We start from the raw sequence: 20,951 nt of genomic DNA on the forward strand, positions 1-20,951 counted from the left end.
AAGGTCTTGAGATGGACCTTGAAGGAGACGAGGGAAGGGGCGAGGCAAAAGGACTCTGGGATGGAGCTCCAAAGTGAGGCAGTCTCTGGAACTCAAATGGTTACATTTTGTCACAGCGGAAAGCATGCCATTGCCTGCTGAGCAGAGGGCAGGGTTTTAGACAGTCACAGAGCTAAAGTGGGACAAGAATATGGAGGAATTTGAAAGCAAGGAAGAAGATCTTGAACTCTATCCTCCAGGGGACAGGAAACCAATGGAACCGGGCAAGGATGGAGTGATAGGCTTGGGGAGCCTAGTGCAGGACAGGACAAGAGCTGCAGAGGTCTGAACGGTCTGAACTTCTCTCTCTAGATGTTAAAACAAGTTTTATTGTATTCTTTCAAAACATACTAATTTGTAATACAAGTTTTTTCACTTGGGTTGATCACGTGAATTTTCTCCAAATGCTTACTGTATGCATGATCAAACCTTGCGTCTCAATAAATGTAAACACTACTAACAGTTATATATATATAGAACAGAGTTATCTCGATACATAAAGTGACTTAAAAGTAGAACCATCTTCACTGAAGACAAGTATTCAAAAAATGAATGCCTCCCTTACAAATTGTATCTCTTCAATGACAATTGCAGTGGGATGGTCAGATGGTGAAGCGACCTGATATAAAGCAATTCTAAATCATGGAATATTTGTAGAATGTGACTGCAGATATCGATATCTCCTTCATAATATTTCGGATTACAAAACAACTCTGCATATCTCCTCTTAAACACTAGAAATTTCTGCAGCTTTAACATTGGATTCTCAATTACTTCATCAGATGGATAACAAACTACATAGGTACAAATGAAGCTCTGCAGGACCTACCTAATCATCAAACATATCCAATAAAAACTGTCTTAACTGTGCACAATACTGGGGAGGGGAAGGAACCTAAAATAAGTGAAACAAGCACAATTAAATTCCACTGATCAGAGTAGAAATCCTGTCTCCTAAATATTCCCTGCAATATAAGAGAAAAAATAAGAACCAGCAAAGCGCATCTACTTTTTTCCTTCCTTCCCTGACTTCAGATCGTGCCTGAAGACATTCCTCTTCGACCTTTCCTACGGTCATCTCCCCTGCCTAGTGTCGTGCTCCGTCATTGTTAAGCAGTCTGGGACAATGTTTCACTGCTAAAAATTATGTTTTGGGATTGGTAAATCTCATTCAATGCACAAAAGCATCAGAATTGTATCTAAACTCAGAACTGAATCACATATGATGGTAAAACTTTATAATGGGTAGAAATGAAACATGGGCAAAATGTTTTAACTCCAATAAAACTAAGATACGCAGTCACTACACTTTACAGTAAATCCTGTAAAGCACTTTGAGATGTCCTCCTGATGTGAGAGACATAACAAACATAAAGATTATTAGAAATCCAAATATATATTTTAACTCATGTAATGCAACAATTTTCCATCCATACTACAGGATTTTTGTTGTTGGATAGATACACCACTCCACCATAATGTTTCATAATTACATAAAATATCTGGATGTTACTTAATTCTTGCACCAAAACACTGCCGTTCAAGAAAACTGCACATTTTAAATTCATTCCCTGATAATTTATGTCAAAAATGCAATGAAATACAACAACCAAATGGTTATATTTTCTCACAGTGGATAGATAACTGCATCCTCACGACATAAGGCATCAATCACCATTACGTTGAATTGCAGTCAAATTAGTTATTTCTCCCTGATATCTCAGTGAATCAACAGATTGCAATACCAAGCTCAAGCATGTTTTGAAAAAAACATGAGAAATGCAGTGCCTTCAACACAGTTGACCATACCATCCTTCACCATGGTTCCTCCCTGATCCATGTGTACAGCACCTCCTTTCTTTCTCACTGTCTCCTTAAATGCCTTCTCCGCTTGCCCACAAATGGTCACGTTCTGTGTTCGTCAAGAGCTCTAGTTTTCTTCGTCCTCATGCTGCTCCTTGATGATATCATGCACAGGCATGAGTCCCACTTCTACATGTATGAGGATAACCCCCAACTCTCTCCCTGCCTCCGCCATCACTGGCTCCCTGCTCCCCTATAGATTGATTTCAAAATCCTCATTCTAATCTTCAAATGCCTCTACGGCCTTCACAGAGGCAAGGTAGGCAAGCCTGTAGAGGTGTTAGAAAGTTAATTCTGCAGTTTCAATCCCTCTTTCATTTTATCCAGCCTGTTAAAGATTCCTGGCCCTCCATCCACATCAATAACAAGAACATTTTCCACCACTTTGCTAAATTCTTGCCCGTTTGCGTCTTTACTCACGTCACTCCTACCTGCCATCTGTCACACTGCTTACCATGCCTGTAAAACGCTTTACTGCGTTCTAAGACGGGTACCCTTCGAGAAGGGCACAAAATAAATTCAACTTGTTGTTGCTGTCACTGTCCCGTGTGACGGAGAGAATCATTTTCAATGAAAAGTACTCACCTTTCGAGATTTGTAATTCTTTTACTCTTAAGGATCTATTGCACTGCTTCCCTAAAGAGTCCAAATATTTCATTCAGGTGGAGCCATTGATTTTTGGATAACATTGTTTCTTCCAAAACAAGTCATGGAAAGCAGTATATCTAACACAGCCAAGTGCGAATCGGATTAAGCCTCAGATGCTTTTCATAAACCTACACAACACTGACCGAATCCGCTGGCAACGGCAAGTAAAGGGTAGCAAAAAGAGACAAAGATTCAACAAATATTTCTGACTCAGCATTTTTTAAAGGTTGAATGTTTTCCTGCAATCAGTGCAGGATAAGTAATCTCTGTGGTCACAAAGACAATGGCTTTACATCATTACAAATTAAACCTTCCCCTTCAAAGGAGAGAAACATGGGTTAGCTTTATGCTTTGTATAAAAACATGAATAAGAAATGTCTCAACTTTCATTACCGGATTTGGGGACTTACTTGACAATTTTGTTCTCAAACTGCTTAGCACTCCTCCATTTTCGAATGCAATTGAGGCAGTAGGTGTGACAGCAGTTGGAGAGAATTCCAAAACGTCGCTCACTTGCGTTTACTTTCTCATAGATTATTTCCATACAAATGCCACATATAATATCCTTACTTCGTTGGATTGCAAAAGATAACTCCATATCCTTTTCATGAGCTTCAATACAAGCCTAGAATTTAAAAATCAAAAGCACAAGTTACAAGATTGTCATTTATTCTAATGATTCCATTTAAAAAAACCTGAACATTCGTTAATAATATAATAACCCTTGCATTTGATATAGGGCCTTATCACATCTTCAAGACGTCTTAAAGCGCTTCACAGAACATACCGTAAAGTGAATTGACTGTGTATTTTGTGGGCGAAATGCGGCAGCCAATTGTGCACAGCAGTGTCCCACAAACAGTCCTGAACTGAGCGACCAATTTATATTTTTCAGTCAAATATTTTAAATATTACACCAGCACAATGCTGCTGGGGAATATTGAATTGTTCAAATTGTTCCAACTTGAAAACAAAAGGCAATTGTGAAAACTACCAAAATAATTTTAACAGGCAGTAAATCTAACACTTGGTCTCCAAAACTAAGGTCATAATTCAACAGAAACCCAGATTCAATGGTTCTGTATCATCACCAAGTTCAGTTCATAAAAGGCTCACTTGTTGGGAGGGCTAGATGGAACATGGCCCAGTGCCTTTGGATGTTCTCCCAACGTGAAAGGCGCTATACAAATGTAATTTTACATTGTATTGCATGTGCTAACTGTATGGAAATCCAACCTGCCATTCATTTGTCATGAAGGGAAAGGCATGGGCAAAGCATTCTCCATTTATGCAACAGAGTATGACCTATCAGCACATCATCCTGAGTAACTCTTGGTCTCCAAGGAAACCAGAAGCTTCAACCTACAGCATGGAAATGGAGCTTACAAAAGATGACAACCCTGTGGATGGTATCTTTACCAATGAATACCTCTGCAGGATTGCATCTGTAGCAACTCTCCCTGTTTACAGCCAGTATTTGGGTGTTAGCTTGCAAGATGTAAAGCAAAGAACAATTTCGCAAAGATAGTCAGCTAACGTGTTTATGGGGCGCACTTTCTAAAAATATTATGTACTGTGAATATAAACTGAAGGATTGATATTTTAATTGTATTGAGCTCAAATTTGACACTTTCTAGAGCACAATGTTTGCAAATCAAACACAAGTTGGAGCAGCATTTTCACAAGTCAAAAACCCTGTGACTTGCTGGGTCTGTAGTTGTGAATTAGGCAAGATGGCCATTTGCTCACATGCAAGTAAATTCCAACAGTACGTAATTAAACAAACCTTGTTTGTTTCCCAGATTCAATAGAAATACACAGGGATAAAAATCTATCAATCTATAGGATCTAAAAAGACATAAGTCATATTCTTTATGTAACCACAACTTTAGAAAAGAAAATACAGCAGAGAACTTTCAATGCAAGTACACACCTTCCTATTAAACTTGCATTATGTGCTTCTTGAAATCTACTTTGCTAAAAATCATTGTTCAAAGTCAAAAGGTAATACTGACCCCATTACATTCAACAGATGCAACAATGTTCTGCATAGTTTTACTATTTACCTTTATGTGGTCTGATCTCTGAGAAGCATCAGTTGGATGAAGAACCTGCAAGCCACACATATCACACATATCCCCATGGAGGTATACACAGTTTACACCGTAACGACATTCTCCTAAAGTTGCATACGGACAGAGTTGTTTCTTCGTATCTTCATCACTTTGAGGGGTCTCACATTTCTCATCTATCATTAAACCTTCCATTCTTGCTTCAAGGTAAGATGACATTGCTGGAAGAAGAATTTCAAAATAATTTTACAATTTAAATACCTACAAAGAGCTAACCATTGTTGGACTGTGTACCTATAGCTTACTACAAACCTATTTGCTAGGATATCCAGACTGCAATCAAAGATTGATCAAAGCAGCATGATCCACCTAGCAAATATAAATTGATTATTTTTTTTTGGGGGGGGGGGGGGGCGGAGGAGAGAGGGAGGAGGAAGAGGAGAGATGCCATTTTAAGACAAATCATGGGGAGGTAGTTAGTGGAGACAAAGTGTTTGACACAGGTAGCGAAAGGTAGGAAAATATCAGGAAGATAACTCACTTCAGACCACTACTATGCACCACCCAGGAACTGGCAAAAGTGGCAGAGGTGAAGCAGTGGTTTCTGGGAGGGATGAGGAGTGGAAGGAATAATTCAATTTAAAACATTTAATGGAGCATTTTACATAACAAGCAAGAAACCAGAAATCAATGTAGGGCAATTATTTTAGATCTGTGTCAGAACTAAACGTAGAATTTTAGTAACTGAAGAAGTTGCTCACACGTATAAACGTAATGTGTGTTCAAGTTTATATTTCTTTTCCAAGCATAGTAGTAAAATTATCAGGATACATCTACACTACAATACACCAGGTAACAAGTTAACAATTCACTCACATCTGGTATTGTATGGATTCATACAAGTCTCACTGTCAACTCCTCTAAGCAAAATAAACAGCAGGCAAACAGTTGGGAATAATCGTGTATGGCTTATACATTACTACTGTCCATGTGTGTCAGGACTGGAGAATTTCAGTTAGAACAAGCCAGAGTTGCTTTGTTTTTCAGCTCGAGAAAGCTGGAAGATAACTCGCCAGCTTGTAATCTTTAGTATGTTTATCTCATTTTCAGTCCTTCATTGTTTCCTTCCTTCTTGCTGGATCAAATCTCAAGTGTCCTGTTGAGGCTCCTTCCTCCACCCAAACTAGCTCCTCATCAATACCAAAAGGATGCAACTTTAGGTCTTTAAAATATATTCACTTCTTCAGTTTAAAATTCAAGAAAATGTGTTTTTAATGAATGAAAAGTTATGCTAGGCGACTTACAAAAAAAAATCAAATTTTCCAAGTGAAGCACAACTTCTTGATATTTTTCCAATGTTGCTGCAAAACAGGTGTTCATTCTGTCAAGCAATTGTAGCAAAGTACTTCTTAAGAGCAGAACAGGTTGTTTTGGAGATAGAGGAGCCGGTATTCAATTTACACAAGTCTCAAAATGGAATACAAGCCATTATATCTCTTGCACTAATCTCAGCTTTAAGCCGTCCACACCACACAACTGTTACCTCTCCCAACCAGAAGATATTGCCATCTTTTGCAGAAGTTTTTGCTCAACTGACAGGGCATAAGCAGCTCCTCCAAGTTGAACTATTTGCAAAATTAGTCTCAGAATGTCTCCTGTGCAGTCATCAGCCTAATGTCCAGGGCAGATCTCCATTCTGGAGGCCATTTATTGTAATTTTTTTTCACATACAGAATTGCTCAATTCATATTCAGATAGGCTACTTACACTTTTTTTGTAAAATAATACTTATTCTTTAGATCATCAATGAAATAACATCTGTGTGAACGTATGCCTGAAACCTCATGGCGTTTTAAATATATATGTATTAAAATGGTGCAAAAAATGTAGATTTATTAAAATGATAGTAAAGGATCCAAATTTCTGGATTCATTTCTGAAAATTGCAGGTACTGGTCGCTAATTTTTAAACGAATAAATGAACGTCACAATTCACTGATTAACTAGACATTCAGTCTCTCTACAATCACTTTTAACAAAAAGTTTCAATTTTAATTATACTGTTTGGACCAAAAAAACAGAGCTAAATAGAATCCAAGGCATTGAAGATAAAAATTTAATCACTGGAATTAAGAATGAAAATGTTTTAATTTTTTGAAAAACATACTCACAAAACACTTCAATAATAATATTTCTATAACCTGTGAATATCAAACTGATTACTTTCAACAATCCAATGCATATAAAAAGTTATGATTTTTTTTCTTGAGTATCATCAGGTATAATTTAGAAAGAATATGGAAGCAGTGTTTTCAACAGTGATTGTATTTGCTGTAGATGCTGAATACAAAATATCTCAGACCGCATACATTCACATTTTTTGCAGAGAAAATGCTATCAATCTTTACAAAATTAAATATAAGTGGTCAAATGTAGTTGTGTGAGCACTCTTGCCGCATAGCATTATACATCATAAACCTCCCAGCTTTGGAGAACGATTTGATGATAAATATCTCATCCATTGAGCCCTGTAGTCTGCCACTTGGTATCCAGGAGTGGAGAATCTTCTGGCCACCAGTTTTTCTTAGCTGTCCCATTTCCACACAGGAAACTATTTTAAAGTTTTGAACATTTTTAAAGTTTGGAATCTGTGCTTGGTGAGTTAAGAGAACTCTCTGCTGCTGCAGCAAATACTCCCACTTGTAATAGTGCCATATTAATTTGCTTTACGGGGCCCAACAGTACAAGCAAGAGTGCCTCTGTGCATTGTTTTCTACACGAGCTGGTCCTGTACTGTCATAAGAGCTTCACTTGATCTTGGCCCAGATAAATGCACAAAAAGTTTGGAAAACACACATTGTATCAAACGACATCCAAGTAGTGTCTCTGTCCTTCAACAGCCCATTAAGTCATCTATGGACATAGGCAGTGAGTGGCTCGGGCTAGAAGGGGCTCAACCCCCCCATCCAGCTTTTTTTCAGTTTTGATTAATGAGAGGTTGAGGCTGGAGAGAGGTACTGCTCTCCGTGATGTGTTACGAAACATGAAGAGAGTAGCAGCGGTCAATGAGTTGATTGAGCCAGGACACACATGCAAGCATACGCACAAACTCTTCAGCGAATCGGGGTCAGGATATACGAGGAGAAAATGTCTCAGCTCAGCGCACCTGCGCCCCTCACCACCAAAGAATATTTTCACCTGCAGCCAATGCCTGTGGGTTTATAATGTACCTTCTCAACTGCAAATCATATAACAATAATAATTCTTGCATCTGGTATCATGCCTTACCACATCATCGAGGTGTCTCAAAGGGCTTCACAGCATATATTATAAAGTAGATTGACTGTGTATTTTGTGGGTGAATGCAGCAGCACAACAATGTCCCACAAATAGCCATGGAGTGAGCGACCAATATTATTTGGGGGATTGTTGGCCAAGACACCAGGAGAAACTCCCTTCTCTTTTTCAATAGTGCCATGGGATCTTTAATGTCCACTTGAACAGGCGGACAGGAATTTGGTTTAAAGTCTCCTCCGAAGGAAGGCACCTCTGACAATACAATACACCCCAAGTGCTGCATTGGAGTGTCTGCTTAGACGATGTGATTCCAAGTCCCGACGTGGGGCTTGAAGCCACAACCTTCTGACTCAGAGGTGAGAGTGTTACCACTGTTCCAGGCTAAATTTATCCAAATAAAACAGTGTTTCAAGATTGTAGCAGGCCAAATCTGGCAGTGCAGATGACAGAATGAGTAATGAAGAACTTGACTACTTGTAATAATACCTAATTAAGCTAAATTAGGAGAGAATTCCAAATGAAATAATGCGAGAACACACACACACACAATGCACACACACACACACGCGCTGTTTTAAAATAAGAGATACCATAATTAATAGTTTAATGCCCAGTTTATTCCAGTTACAAGACACAGATTACAACTTTCCCATATGAGATTTAATCCTGGATTATTGTTTTTCATTGTGTACCCTTCATAATGATAGAAAAGTTGTAGCAAATCCACATTACAGGTTTAAAGTCTCTGCAACAATATGGAAGCGAAAAGACTGCTGACATAGTTCCACCATTTGTGATGTATCATTCAACTAGATATTTAACATCTTTTAGCAATGTGATAAAAGAGGATTCTGGAGACTGCCCCATTAATAATACCACACAATTTACAAAATTCAAATGAAACAATAGATGTTTAGGATTTTGCAGAGATAAAGATGTACTGGGCTCACATTTCAGATCAGCTACTGACTGCACTCTTGTTTCGGGGGCTGATCCAAAATGAAAGACTGTCTAATTTGAGACACTGGCAGTTGGACCACTTATGCCACTGGATGCCTCTTCTACCATCAGTGCTGCTTCTCGATTCCTAACAAATACACACTCACATATTCAGGTCTCTTGCTATAAAAAAACAAATCATGTCTCATCTCAACCGTTTTGTCCAATACACTAAGTGAAGTTTTAACATATTAAATTCCAGATTTACTACAATCACTTATTATCAAACTCTTTCCAATGTATCAATATCTTTTTGAGGCTAGATTGCTCATAATTGGAAAAGATATTCTAAATATGTTAACAAAGCAATTTGTTTCAAATCAAAAGCTCTTGAGAAATACTAAATTAGCCTTAAGAGCTTCAGTGAAAGTGCATGGTTAATCATGCACAACAACTTTACCCTTTAGTTAAGGATACATCCATTCATTTCTAAAGTGCACTGCATGCATACATTTATCTATACTCAGTCCACCAGTTAAATTGTCCAGTTCCATTAAGTGCTATTGTTTACCTTGTACCATCTGCTTTCGATTTACATGCCAGTTTTCCAACTACTGGGACACTTTGCCACTAATCACAGTTAATTTGTGGTCAATATAAAACCCTTCTAACTCCCAATAAGGCCAAGAGCAATATGTGTTATCCAGTGCAGTTTAATTGATGCTTGATACAAACTACTACTATTCAGCATTCTTGCCAAGCAACTAATGGCATTCCCTGGAAACTGTAAACCAATTGAGGTAATTGTTGAACAGTTGAGCAAAATTTACAATAAATTATTTCTGGTCAATTGGTCAGGTCATCAAGCTCCCAGCACATAAATGGCTGAAAGCAGTACAACAAACTAAAGATTACACATGGTAAATAGTAAAAAGTAGAATCAAAATCAATAGAGACTTCTGGCTAAGTATCAGTTGTGACTATATTTTCCTGTGCATTTATAGCACAGCATACATTCCCACCTTAGATTCTTTACAATTCTTAACCATCATCCTTTTCTGTCAGTTTTAACCAAGACGTGAAGATAACATACCACTGTGAAAGGGGGATGGAGACCATTTAATCAAGAGTCACCAATGGTTGTGCAAAAAGTTTTCCAGGTTACCACCTAGAAAGAAGCATTGGAACCAAAACTCCACAACTCAAGATTTGATTCTTATTAGATGCTGATGCAATGCCATTCTGGCAGCCCTTTTACATGCTTAACAATGCCCGCTAGCAGAGAACAATTTGATGTGCTAAGCTTCAACCCACGAAAACGGCAGATACCAGCACAGAAACAAAATTTCCCTTTTAAAGTTCTTTTACATTCTTTAATACTTTATACATTTAAAAGTTGCTACATGTTGTACATATGGTACATGCATTATTTACATGGACATGTAATGTGTGCATCTAATTAATTTGATATTCCAAATGACCCTCTTAATAAAAATAGATTGCTTAAAATCAATATGACGCAATTTAGATCTAATGGGTGACTTGACATTTATTGTCTACACTTGTGAAATTGAGAGCTCATTATATTTTACAGCAAAATTTTGCATTAAATAGAAATCCAACAAGAAGTATTAGATTTTAAAAATGTTACGCACTCTCCGTCAAGTGTATGCGCCTTCTTGGTTTGTCTTTCACAGCTCCTCTCCAGCTTCTCCAGTGAAATAACAGGCTGGTAGTGTGCTCCAATGCCACAGGAACCAAGCGGAAATATCTGATGTTGTTGTGTCACTTGGTGCTTCTTCACAGGGCAGTGTTCCGATCAGGAATTCGGTGGGATAAACCGTGCCACCCACCCTATCCCCCCCCACCATCGTGTAATGAACACATTGAAGCTCTACCACCATCAGAGTTTAGTACCAAAACATCAGCTGGTATGCTGTAACCACAATCTTCTCTTAATTAAAGGAGCATGATATCAGCACTGATGCCTTCACTTCGTGACTATTTGCATCACCCGTGAAAACAGTCTATTTTAACATACGATTTTAGTAATCTACTTGTTCCCTATTATAGGGAAATATCATAACCATGCAATTGCCCTTTCTTCCTGATAGTTCCGCCCATAAAATATACAGTCAATTCACTTTACAATATATTCTATTAAGTGCTTTGGGACGTCTAGAAAGACGTGATAAGGTGCTATATCAAATGCAAGGATTATTATATATTATCCAAATTCATTAAGTGTATATCTCAATGTTGTTTTGAGAAGCTGCAGTTCTGGATTAGTCATGTTAGTCTATGGAACATTCACTTTAATTTTGAATCAACTTCATATTGTAAAGCTCTTTGAGACATTTACATTACATAGTACAGACAGGATGGGCCGAATGACCTTTTTTATCGTAAATTTCCATGAACCGTGCTGTATAAACACAATGTTCATACAATATTACTTGAATCACCACTTTGGAATCAGGATCCTATAAAATAGCCATTTACTGTAACATCGCTGCAACCAGTGTGACATAAAAACATGCAATAGTTGAAAATAATGGATGCTCCCGATGATAATTATTAAAGGTCAAAACTCAAGTGAAGCCATTTCATTTAAAAGGTACACTAAGATCCCAAATAAAACCATACAGCTCCTTATATTAAAAATAAACTAAAGTTTAAGTCAATAACATTAATACATCAACATAACTGCTCAGGATATCATCAGAACAGGATCATATCTCTGTTCGCTGCAGTCCTAGCACATACAAAGAATAATCGAGGTCATGCGTTTTAACTAAATTAATGTCTACAAATTTTTTTCAAAACTATCGAGCAGACTATAGTATTCTGAATTCTAAATAATAATAATTTGGTCACTCAATCCAAACTGTTTGTGGGACACTGCTATGCCCAATTGGCTGCCAAGTTTCACCCATAAAATATACAATCAATTCATTATACAGTATATTCTGTGAAGAGTTTTGAGATGTCTCAAAGACGTGATATACCAAATGCAAGGATTATTATATGTAGAAGACCCCTTACAGCAACTATCTAGGCTTTCCTTTTGTTATGCTTAGCAAACGTGGAATAAAATATGAATTTCTAGGGTTCCTAGAATTACTCCAACACTTTGTGAGAGTAAATGCTGAAAAGGTAAATAATAATGATAATCCTTAAACACTTGATATAGTGCCCTTTCAAGTCAGAAGGACATCTCAAAGTCCTTCCCGGGATATACTGTAAAGTGAAGCAACTGTGTATTTTGTGGACAAACACAACAGCCAATTTGAGCACAGTAATGTCCCACAAACAGCCATGAAGTCAATGAATACTCTTGTTTGGGGGATTGCTGGCCAGGACACTGGGAGAAACTCGCTTCTCTTTTCAAATAGTGCCAAGGGATCTTTAATGTCCACCTGAATAGGCTGATGGGACCTTGATTTAGCGTCTCACCCAAAGGATGGCACCTCAAACTATATCACACATCCACAGCTCTGCACTGGAGTCCCAGCACAGATCGAAGCTCCAAGTTCCAAAGTGGAACTTGAAACCTTAAGCTTCTGATTCAGAGACGAGAGCACTACCAACTGATCCAGGCCATTGCATTATATACATAAATATAGCCATCTCAGAGGTTAAATTTTATTCTGATAGAAACAAATCTTTAAGAAAGATTTAAAAACTGCAGGTCTGTCAATGCGCTTGCATCATCGTGTAATGAACCACTAAATCTATAAACATGTCCCATTCATACAGCTGGAAACGATGCTACATTGCTTCCATTACTGTGAGCTAACAGACCAGGTTTGCACTATCCCATTAGCATCAAACCATTTGAAAGTTTCCCAGGATAGTGCAGAACTGGTGATGTGATGCCTTCAGAATGTCAGATCAGCACTACACAAAGTTTAATAATGGAGCCAGAGGATGTTTTCATGATAGAAAGTCAATTTTCAATTTATGAATTATATGGGGCCAGGAGTGGAAGACTTTTTTTTTAAATTTGAAAAGGGTTTTGCCAGACACACTGAAATAAGTTGTTGTAAACAATGTGCTGAAAAGCAGATTTATACAAACAGACATAATACATTTCAGTACCAAAACTGCTCCAATTTTGTGTCAATTTGATATCAAAAGAGCAGCACAATTAAAGCATTAGAAAACATTTCCATGTATTTGGAACATTTAAAAAGTTAGAAGCTTGGCTCAGTTGGTCAGTCTCACCTCTGGATCAGAAGTTGTGGATTCAAGTCCCAAGTCAGGCCTTCAAGATCACCAGGCAGACACTCCAGTGCAGTGTTGGAAAGGCACTGCATTATAGGAGATGCCGTCCTTTGGATGAAATGTTAAAACGAGGCCCCATCTGCTTGTTCAGGTGGATGGTGAAGACCCCATCAAACTATTCGAAAAAAGAAAGGAGTTTGTTCCAATGTCCTGGTCTACAATCCTCCAGATAAAATTGGCCATTCACTTCACAGCTGTTTGTCAAATTTTGCTATGTAAAAATCAGCTGCTGTGCTTGCCTACAAAAATCATTGTATGTCACAGCAATTTTCTGTGAAGCACTTCAAGAGGTTTCAATGTTATACGTGCTACATTAATATAAAAATGTTCAAACTAATAACATTTAGATACTACAGATTAAACTAAAATTCAATTTAACTAGGCTAATTGCAAGTCCAATAGAAATGAAAAGCAATTAAGATGGGTTATTTGATGAATGATGCACATATTACAATTCATTTATAGTTCATCAATCTCACTATTTTTAAAGAGACTTTGATGTAATATTTTAGAAAGGGAACATAATGAGGATTTTGTGTAATTTCTCTACAATAAATCATAATGCATATCATTTATATCAGAGATTGGTCATAGCAGAAAGCATTGTAAAGGGATCCAAAATCACTCTCATTAAGATAAACTCAAATTGCTTCAAACATTGATGCAGTCAATCCTTGTTGTAAACTGGACATGAATCAACCGGGGTTTAGTCCAGTTGCTTCAGGGAACACTCCCAATCCTCTTCAATGACTGTAGCAGGGCCTGAACATGTATATCCTCACTTGTAAAAATTCAGTCTTGCAGAAAAACACACAGAAGTTCTTGCATTTCATTACAAAGACTGGGAAGGTTACGCCAAACAATAGTTAATTGCTTCTTTAAAATCCATCACAGGCCGAAATCTGGTCAGTGTCACATTTCTACTTGCCATGTAAGTGGGGGTGGGTGCGTGGGGGGGGGGGTGAGGGCACGGTGTCACGTGTTTTTAAGGTAGTATTCATTTGGTAAATGGTTTGCAAAGCATGTATGTGGATGAGGTAATAGTAGAGTACATTCAAACCTCGTACATTAATTTCCCAACACCTAAAGAGGGAATTCAGTCCCAGAAGGTAAATTACCTTGTGTATGTTAAAAGATTTCCACAATCATGTATCATTCCAAGAGGAGGCAGTTTCTCACAATTTTAAAATTAAAAACTGAACTTACTTGAAATGCATAGGTCAATCTGCATGTGAAGGAGAAAAACTGATGCCCAAAACCTTCTGTCCTTCCCTTTCAGATGCTGGTTGATCTCCTCTGCATTTCCAGTATTTACTGCATCTCACCTCGTATGTCTTTGCGCAGAATAAATAGAATTTTATGCGACCGATATCGGTTTTCAAAATAGACGGTTTGCTTTTCTGTCCTTTTAGCAACCCCAAAGACTACGGCATGTCTACAGTTTATTCTTTATCTCAAAATCCAGAAACAGTTCTTGGCTCCTCAATTTCAAACATGTGCACTCATTTTATTTGGATAATGAACAAAGTCTTCCTAATGTTATACCTTTGTTTGCCTATTAATAAAGCATAAGAGAATATTCAGAAATTATTTCAAATCAGTAATGTGATCAAGGGAATGATTTAATCCAATTGAGAGGGAAACTAAACGCTTAAGAGTGATTTTGATGCATAATCTTAATGTAAATGATCCAAAAGGCAGCATTAAGCAAGACAGAGAAATGGAGGGATTGACAACAAGCACCACTGAACTCACAAGATTAGATAATTGCTTTGGAGAGCTGATGATACGCAGCTCTAATGTGGTTTGAGATTTGTCTTGAGCTGCTTGTTCTAATGCCTCCTACGTACAGATTTCAGATCAATGGCACTTTCACACAACTGGCTCAGTGACTGATACCATTATTGAGAAAACACAAGTGTACATTCAGACCAACTTCAGTCAAGCATAAAAATAGCTTTGGATAATTCTAGGAATATACAATGCAAGCTCACAATATCAAAATAAATAATTGTAAACCCCTCCCTTTGCATCTTTTTCCTCCTTGCTAAAGTTTCATTACAATAAGAGAAAGGGCTACATCGGAAATTTGGCTCGTTATATCTTCTTGTATAAAGAATGATATGTAGATACTGTATTCAACTCCTAAGTATCAGGGATTTTAAATGGCAGACTTTCAAAGTTGAGATACTGAACTACCAATGCTTTGAGATTGTTTTCTTAAAAATCTGGACTGAAGATACCAAATGTCTTTCTAGATGTGTGGACAGAGAGAAAGCGGCAGAGTATAATTTGGTTATACAAGAAAATTCCTTCTTTTAACTTGCAGTAAACTGGCCACATTTCATCCTCAAAGTTAGCACCCAAAACAATTTGCACCTGACACCAGTCATCTGATCTACTCCCATCCATACTCATCACTAAGGCCAAAACTAGTTGCTCACCTCTGACCTTGCCGTCAACTGGAATGGTTCTTTCTCACTACGTACTGAACCTGTCCACAGCCATCTGCATCTGTAACTGGCTTCAAATGTCCTCCCTTCCTACTGACCTACTGATGAAATATTAGATTGGCCTTGTAACATTTATTTAAAAAAACAGGATTAAAAAATCGAATCCAGAAAAATATGCATTGTTTTAAAAAAACTTCAATGATATATGAACTATGTAAACAAAAGCTCATACTGGCAAACATAAAATGGAAAGATCAAAGCTCAGTAACAAATTAAAAAGGAAATTCAAATAATTAAAAAGGAAATAGTGCAAATGATAAAAATCCTTACATTTGGTATAGCACCTTATCACGTTGTTGAGACATGGCTTCATAGAATATATTGTAAAGTGGATCAACAGTGGATTTTATGGGCAAAATATTTACTGTATGTATAATTCTAATGCAATAAGATGCTTCCAGATTTAATACTGCAGGACAGTATAGCTTTCTCTATTATTTTAGATTGACGGCTTTCATGAAGAGTTTCGCAGACACCTTGCAGTGAAAGTAATTTCACTTCTGGCAGAACAGACCAATTCCACAGCACAAAGCACAGCCCTCATCAATAGGAAGCATGATTAGCACTTGGGAAAGATCCACATTTGGAGCCGCCATTCCCACCCTCCTGGCTGCAAGACAGAGGAAGACGGATAGACAATTAAACGTTGTTAAAACAAAACAAGATCAAGATGTAAAGATCTAGTAAATAGCAGATCATTAAATCACCTTGATTTACAGTTGTCACAGAATGCCGCAACTGACGCAACATTGATAGTCCTGAATCTTTCATAAAAAAACTGAAATTATTTTAACCCCTGATCAATTATAACATTGGCTACATGATAATCAGAATTACATTGTTTAAAACAGCCAAAGTAAGAAACATGCTTATTTCACGACAATGCAAGATATTTCTGGAGCAGTCCTAAGTGAGCAAGTAGGCAATATTGACCGGACTACAAAGCTTCACGTTTGAATGGAATGCAAAATGAGAATCTGAGCAATTATCCAGATATCAATGAAAAGAGCAAAATGAGAACAATTGTTCCAGATATCGATGAAAAGAGCAAGATGAGAAAACTTCAGGAAGGAAAGGTCAAAGATGTGACTAAACAATACAATTATAATAATCCTTACATTTGATATAATGCCCTATCACATTGAGACGTCTCAAAAACGCTTAACAGGATATAATGTTGAGTGGTATTGACTGTATATTTTGTGGGCAAAACACGGCAGCCAGTTGCACAATAAAATCCCATAAACAGCCATGGGCTAAGTTTAATTTTTATCTGGGAGATTGTTGGCCAGGACACCAGAAGAAACTTCCTTCTCTTTTCGAATAGTGTCATGAGATCTTGAATGTCCACCTGAACAGGCAGACAGGACCTCAGTTTAACTTCTCATCCGAAGCACGACACCTCCGACAATGCAACACACTCACAGAACTGCATTGGAGTGTCAGCTTAGATTATGTGACCCCCAATTCTCGAAGTCGGGCTTGAACCCACAACCTTCTGACTCAAGAGGCGATTGCCCTACCACTGAGCCAGCCAATCCAACACTAGGTTGGATTGTAACTGATGAGCCAGTTTAATCACCTTATAATACAAATCCAGCTGCCTATATGTCTTACCGGCCTCCAACCCACCCCACCCCCCGCCACACTATTCACGTTAAGTCCACATTTAATGGTTAGTTGCGTCCACTAAATTCACATAAGCTCTGAGCATGTGACTGAAATCCCACAAAATCCAGTTTATATGATGCCCTGGTGCCTTCTTTTTGATGATCATTAGTACCGATTAGCTTTCCATGTTACTTCTCAAACTTTCACTTCTTAAAATCAGCATGAAAGTGAGACACAAGGTTATGATACTTTGAGGGCATACTTACTATTTATGCTTTTACATCACTGATATATTAAGGAGAATCAGACTCAGGTTATGAGTGACTACTGTATCAGCCAGCTTCAGGTTTGTTTTTATAGGTTCTAAAATCACCCAAATTGCAAACATTTAGTAAGTGATTGCCAATCTACACTGAAACTATGATGAAGCACACAACATTTTTCAGTTTAACAAAACATTTATGTTGTTAATTTTAATCTTGCCATGACTAGTCACTTCAACTATCCCAAGGTTCCCATTCATTTTCAATAAATCCAATCCATGACGCATGTCTCCAGAAACATGCATCACCAAAGTGGACAAGGCAGAAGAAATCGGTCATAGCGCTGAAGAAACACAACGGTTTCTCATTGTGAAAATATACATCATTCCATCTATAACTAGGAGCACTTTAAACAGAAAGAACTCCTCTCTTGTCTCTAAGGTAATCGTTTTTCAGAAAAAAAGGAAACTGCATCCTCCAGTTTTTGGAGCGGGATGTGCACAAGGTAGAGTTAAAATCAAGTCCATTCCAATATCAGTAGAGTCAAAGTACCAACAGTGAATGAGGCAATTCAGACTTCCACTTTGGAACAAAGGAATGATTAAAATAGTAAATTTGAAGGCAGAAATTAGCCTTACTAATTAGCCTTAGTAATTTTAAGCCAATTTGCAATCTGGATAAAACATTAATTTGGGTTATTTAGCTGAAAACTAATCAGTCTGCAAACTTTGTATTAACCCAAAAGTTAATTTAAAGACATTTCCTAAGATATTTAAAAAGTTCAAACATCAAATTTATCCAACTTATGTGCTGCTCGGATTTAGATTTCTGTAACTGTACACATGTTTTCCTCCATATTGCTCCAAAAAGGATATCTTTGCCATCATTAATATACTCAAAATTTACATCCCTACTTTGACTCCATTACTTATGAATAGTACGTTACAATCATTTAGTAGTTTTAACGGCTTTACAGTATGATTATTGCAACCTCCTGCCAATCTGTAAAATAGGAAATCTGAAGAGGGGCCACTGAAATTTTAAATCCCATCAACTATAATGCTACAAAGAAAAACAATATCAGAGATGTGCAATAATGAGAATCTGCTGTACTGAGTCCAATCATCCAAATGGGCCCAATTTAAAATTTTGCTCCTCACAGCTGAATAAAGCAATCCTATATAAAGACAATTACTGGGAGGTTCATTTTGTGTTTAAATGGTAATATTTAGAAATAGTAAATGTGGCTACAGTGAAACTCTAATAACTAGCCCCTGGGATAAGCAGTCAACCTCACATAACTAGTTACTCAATATTCCAGCTATTCGAGTACTTTATATTTTTGAGATACTATACTTTGGATAACTAGTCAACTCTGATAAGTCGTCATTCAAGATATTTGGAGCCATGAGTTTCAGAGTTTCACTGTAATTCATTGTTCTGGCCCATTTCTAATGCACAGTTAATGTCCAATCGGTGTAGTTTCCATACTGAAAACTAAACAACGTTTATAATTTAAATCAAGTTTCTGAGGAATCAATTCAATTCTGAGTCCATTCTATATCAACTGCAGTAGAAAACAGATTTTGCTGAAGCTTCTTTCATACTTTTTAAATATTATTAAAGACTCTGATCCATTCCCATTTCTCTGTATATTAAAAAAATTGATCAGAGAAAGGTAGTTACTTCCTTTCCAGTCCATGATTTCTTGAGACATCCAGAAATATGCTAGACTTCCCTCTGCTTCACTGGTACAAAGTATTCCCGAAGGCCCACAAAGTTCAATGCCATTTGACACACCATGAAAAGACAATGGATCTAAGCTTATCTGACTTAAAGCTCCTTGAAATACATACAATATCATAATAGACACGTTGCAATATGCTCCTGAACTGCGAACACGCTGTAATAATAAATTGCCACATCTTCCTTGTACTATCACAGAAAAAGAACAAACTAAAGACGCATACACACAAGGGCACATCCCACCTTCTTTAATGATATTTTTTTTCTAAAGCTTCCAACAAATGGGTTTTGGGAAGTGAATTTTATCTCTGAAGATGTTATAACATTTTACATCCCAAGGATTGTCCAGGACCAGATCCAATTTTCACCGTTTAGAAATGAATTTACTCTCCCGTGCCTTTCCACATTATTTTTGTGAGACATCAGGACTTTGCTACATAATACTTTTGTCTAATATTCTATTCCTTTGCAACAATATGGTTTTCAGGAGTATGCTGAAGAACAGCAAAATCATAAGCATGTGTTGGCATGGTGGCGATGAGGATAGGTATCAAAGCCCTTCCAGTGGTACAAAAAGTACCAATAGGAAATCATCATTTGGGGTACAGCCAGTTAGAAGCAACAGGCAGAAATGTTCCTTTATCTATCTTCCACACACAAATATGGTACCGTCTCCCTTATCCACTTCTCCCACCGCAACTTACCTTCACGCGTTTGGAAGAAAACCAATTGTCAAATTTAATACAACAGAAGTACTCCCAGTTTCCGGCTAACACAGAAGAAAAAAANGCAGTAAGCAAAATGCTCTTTCAAATCAAGTTTGAAGCAGTTATTTCGCCCTAAGTGAGAAGTCTGCTTATGTAGTAAGATAAGAAATAAGGAAAGGCTAATGTTTCACAAGTTATTTAAAGCAATTCTGAAAATTTGAGTCTATATAAACACTGAGAAATACTACAGGAGTTTATTTGCGTTTTTTTATTTTGTTTTTAAGTGTCAAGCACGTAAACATGTCGAATCAGCTTACTTCGTCCACAGTATGGCTGTCCAGGTACAAACTCTGCTGCATTAACCCAGTCTTCCAGGTTTGAGCTTGCAGTTGCAGGGTTGGATTCCTCAATCACTGTTGTTTTTGTGCTCATTTCACCATTTAATTTGGTAAGCGGAGTTAGTTTGGTGGTTGATGCGGTGGCAGAATCCTTCAGGATCAATGGCTTTGGACCACTCTGAATCTCCGACAATCCTTGCTTTGACGGCATCACGTGGTCATACCTGTATATCAATTAGGGATGTTACAATTAATGCAACATCATAAAACCTGTGATAATACAACACAACTGAGCTAAAATTCCCAAAGATTTCTCAGATCATAAATAGTAACACTGACAGACCAATATGGAAAAGAAGGCAGAAGAATTCTATAACAGCAACAATAAGATTACATTTGTATAGCGCCTTTCACGTCGGGAGGATGTCCCAGGGCACTGGACACTGTACAGACTTTGAGACCCGAGTTGGGGTCGGGGGGGGAGAAGGGAGGGGAAGGGGGGTGGCCAATGACATGGTCGAGGAAGAGGGTCTTGAGGCGGGACCTGAAGGAGGCTAAGGATATATATTGTATATTATATACCATATAATGGCTCAATTCCAACATGGTGAGTCACTGCCAAGTAACAG

The 20,951-nt window shown here is 37.6% G+C and overlaps 1 protein-coding gene across 1 annotated transcript in view; it reads right to left on the reverse strand.

Annotated features, from left to right (window-relative positions):
- The window catches only part of mkrn1 (makorin, ring finger protein, 1), a 41,899-nt gene that overhangs the window by 6,409 nt on the left and 14,539 nt on the right, over positions 1-20,951 (reverse strand). The window contains exons 3-5 of the mRNA XM_007898518.2: positions 20,302-20,546; positions 4,617-4,843; positions 2,961-3,175 (exon numbers count right to left, since the gene is read on the reverse strand). Of these exons, the coding sequence (XP_007896709.2) occupies positions 2,961-3,175; positions 4,617-4,843; positions 20,302-20,546 (687 nt within the window). The remainder of the gene's footprint in view (positions 1-2,960; positions 3,176-4,616; positions 4,844-20,301; positions 20,547-20,951) is intronic.

The sequence above is a fragment of the Callorhinchus milii genome, unplaced genomic scaffold (genome assembly GCF_018977255.1).
Source record: "Callorhinchus milii isolate IMCB2004 unplaced genomic scaffold, IMCB_Cmil_1.0 Scaffold5, whole genome shotgun sequence".
NCBI classification, from domain to species: Eukaryota; Metazoa; Chordata; class Chondrichthyes; order Chimaeriformes; family Callorhinchidae; genus Callorhinchus; species Callorhinchus milii.